Below are 2,918 nucleotides of genomic sequence, written 5' to 3'. Positions count from 1 at the left end.
CATCAAGGCCACACCTCTGGTTACCTTGCGCCCGCAAGTTCTAGGCCGCAGCTTCGAGGCCCGACGTCCGGTCAGATACCACCTCCTCAACGCCCCGAGTACGACGCCGTGCTCAAAATGGGGGCTTTCCACACAACGCCGACTCGGTCTTTGGGCTCCTACCAGTTCTGTGTCCTTGTCCTCTTTCGCTCGCCTCTCTCCACTACGGCTGACCAGCTGAGGCACGACGGCGGCCGCCAACCCCCGGGCTTGATCCTTCCAGCCTTTGATGATCCTCAACCTCTCAAAGCCCTCGTGAGCCCTGGGCATGCCAGTCAAGGTCGCAGCCGAGTGCACAGCACGCCAATTCGACCTGTCCACCCTTGACGCATCGCGCGACAACATGAAGCCAGCCTGTGAAGGCCAACATTAGTGCTGGTGGCATTGAGAAGATTGCGGCCTTCGGAGAACGAGGCTGCCAGGTTTCTTCAAGTCTCGTTCCAGGGGTGTGCTCTGCTGGAACTGATGTTGCTGCGTACCGATCAATCTGTGGGTTTCGCTCATCAGTCTCCTAACCCCAGCTTTCCTCGCGACAAAAACAATAACCTTTCTCGTGCCAAAAGAATCATGTACTGTTTGCTACCTTACCCTGAGATGCCACGCGATCCCACCCAGACAGAAATTACATCCCTTCACGTCGTGCGATCCCTTGATCTTGACACATCGAGACCTCGCAAGCATGGATGCAAGGAAGAAATTCTGATTTCCTATTTCTTGCCTAGAGTAACACTGTCTATGTACTTCATTCGTCGAAGACCGCCATCTGCTCTACTTGCCTGAGCATGGAAGCGGTCCAAGCTCTGAATCACAAGTGATGGTAGCAGCAGGAAGGAGGTCAACTCGTTGTCGAAACACAAATTGTGAAGCGGCGACGTAGTAAAGACCACGCGTCCAGGCCCTAAACTCAAACTTAGGGACTGTCAGAAGCCACCGCAGTGGCTGGGTACGCAGTCAGCTCCCTCGCCTCCGCCTGGGCTCCTTTGCGGGCAGGTGGTAAAATCAACCTGACGCTTTTAACATCTTCTTCTGTGATGTTCTCATCCGAGGTTTCAGTGAGGAGAAACTGAACAGTTCGGCCATCATGCACACTGCTAGTGTTTCCGCCGAACTCTGTTGGAAGAGAGAAGCCGTAACGCTGACGGTCTGCTGGATCCGGGAATAGCTTGAGAAGAACGTCCTTACGTTTGAGAGAGGATTTGAACTCGACTCTGCCAAGGCTGAGCAGCTTAGGACGCAAAAGCTCAGGAACCAAAGTATTCAGCAGCTTGATGCGAAACGTGTTGACGTGGCCCAGTCGCACGAAATGGTGGTACGCCAGGAGTTCAGGATAGTTGGCCTCGAAGAGGTCGATTGTCTCGGCGATCGCATCTTTGATCTTAGGGTACACGGTAAATGGGTTGGACCCGGCACAGTCGTGGACCTGGATGATGCGATATGGGTCTGGGCCAATTTCGGGCATTGGAGCTGGTGCGTTGGAAAGGTCCAGCTCTCGGACAGCCAGCTCCATGAGGGCAATCCGGAAGTCGAGAAATCTGGAAGGAATCAACAAACATATTCACAGCGACCAGGAGACAATCCTGAAGCAAGCGACGAGGTATAGAATACGATATTACTTACTCGGCAATGTCTCCAAAAGTTTCTTGGACATCCCTGATGACACCATAGAGATTCCACACGATGACGACCCGGCCACCACCCTGGTCAGTACGGTGTCGAGAAACAAATCCCATCTCGCCGAACTTCTTTGGATCGAACATCTTGGTGAGCTTGCCAGATGGATCATTATGCTTCCTCCACTTCAGAGCTTGAGTGAAGTGCTCGAGCGCCATGTCCACATTGTCATCGGCGACACGAAGAAACTTCTTGAGCACGATGCTGGCTGTGGTATTGCGCTGTCTGGTGTTGACGTTGGCGAAGGAGATACCCTACATCTCGCTGTGGCCTACTTCGTGGACAACTCTGGGAATACCGCTATACATGCGGGAGAGGGGCGAGTTGTCAGTCGAGGACACAGCCTGCGAGGTCGACTTTGCTTTTCTAAGCAAGGACATGGCGTCGACTTCGTGTGACCTGAGATCGAGTCTGTCTTGTTGTATGGCCTTACTGGTGTGGTTGTGTAATGAGATTCGCCAGAAGAGCTGAAAGCACACCTGGGTCTTTATCTTGTGCAAGCGAGGCAGGGACTGCTATTTGCAATCAAGAATGGACCAAAAATACAACAATGGGCACCAATACTGCTTATGCGTGTAGCAGGAAGAAGTACGGGGCTGGGAGAACATATGCGATACCAGGTGGCGAGAGTTGAATCGTAGCCTGATCCCAACCAAACATGGCCATGTCAAGAAGAGCCCAGATTGACGTCTGCGGGAGCAACTGCAACGCTCACGAACGCCTTCCAGACCGATTGTCATCCTTTGCAGGCTCCCTACCTACCTGTACATGGTACCTACCTCGGCGGTCGAAAGGTGGAGCACATAGTGACATGATCCCTTGTCGCAGCACATTGTATTTAACAGGCGCATGCGTAATGAACCAAAGGTCAAGACATGCAGGCTTTCAAGCAATAAGACCCTTATTACCCCCTCCCTGTGGCATTCGTGTGCATCTGTAGTGGCATGAATGTTGCGACTGCGGGAATGGAAGAACAGTGGAGGGTTTGGGGGGGGGGGGGGGGCCCAGAGGGGGCCAGGGGGGGATGAGGTCCGCTTTTCCCCCCTCGAGTTACGATCAGAAACGGTCAGGCCCCTGGACCCCGGGTTTCGAAAAAGGCCGGTAGGGAAGGGCCCCCCCCCCCCCCCCTGTGTACCCCGCGGGGGCTCCTGGATTAGGAGGGGCGTCTGGATTCCCCCCCCCCCTTCCAGGAAACGAGAACTTTTTAA

General features: G+C 54.0%; 1 protein-coding gene across 1 annotated transcript; it reads right to left on the bottom strand.

Annotated features, from left to right (window-relative positions):
* Positions 1 to 949: 949 nt before the first annotated feature.
* Positions 950 to 2,090, bottom strand: VDAG_10333 (CRAL/TRIO domain-containing protein; the record flags this gene model as incomplete). The annotated part of the gene is made up of 3 exons (XM_009659802.1): positions 950 to 1,571; positions 1,657 to 1,914; positions 1,969 to 2,090. The coding sequence occupies 3 exons, from the start codon at positions 2,088 to 2,090 to the stop codon at positions 950 to 952; spliced, it is 1,002 nt and encodes a 333-aa protein (XP_009658097.1).
* Between the last annotated feature and the right edge of the window lie 828 nt (positions 2,091 to 2,918).

This window comes from Verticillium dahliae, genomic scaffold (assembly GCF_000150675.1).
Source record: "Verticillium dahliae VdLs.17 supercont1.36 genomic scaffold, whole genome shotgun sequence".
Lineage (NCBI taxonomy): Eukaryota > Fungi > Ascomycota > Sordariomycetes > Glomerellales > Plectosphaerellaceae > Verticillium > Verticillium dahliae.
The sequence above is the reverse complement of the archived record's forward strand: the minus strand, read 5'-3'. Positions and strand labels throughout refer to the sequence as shown.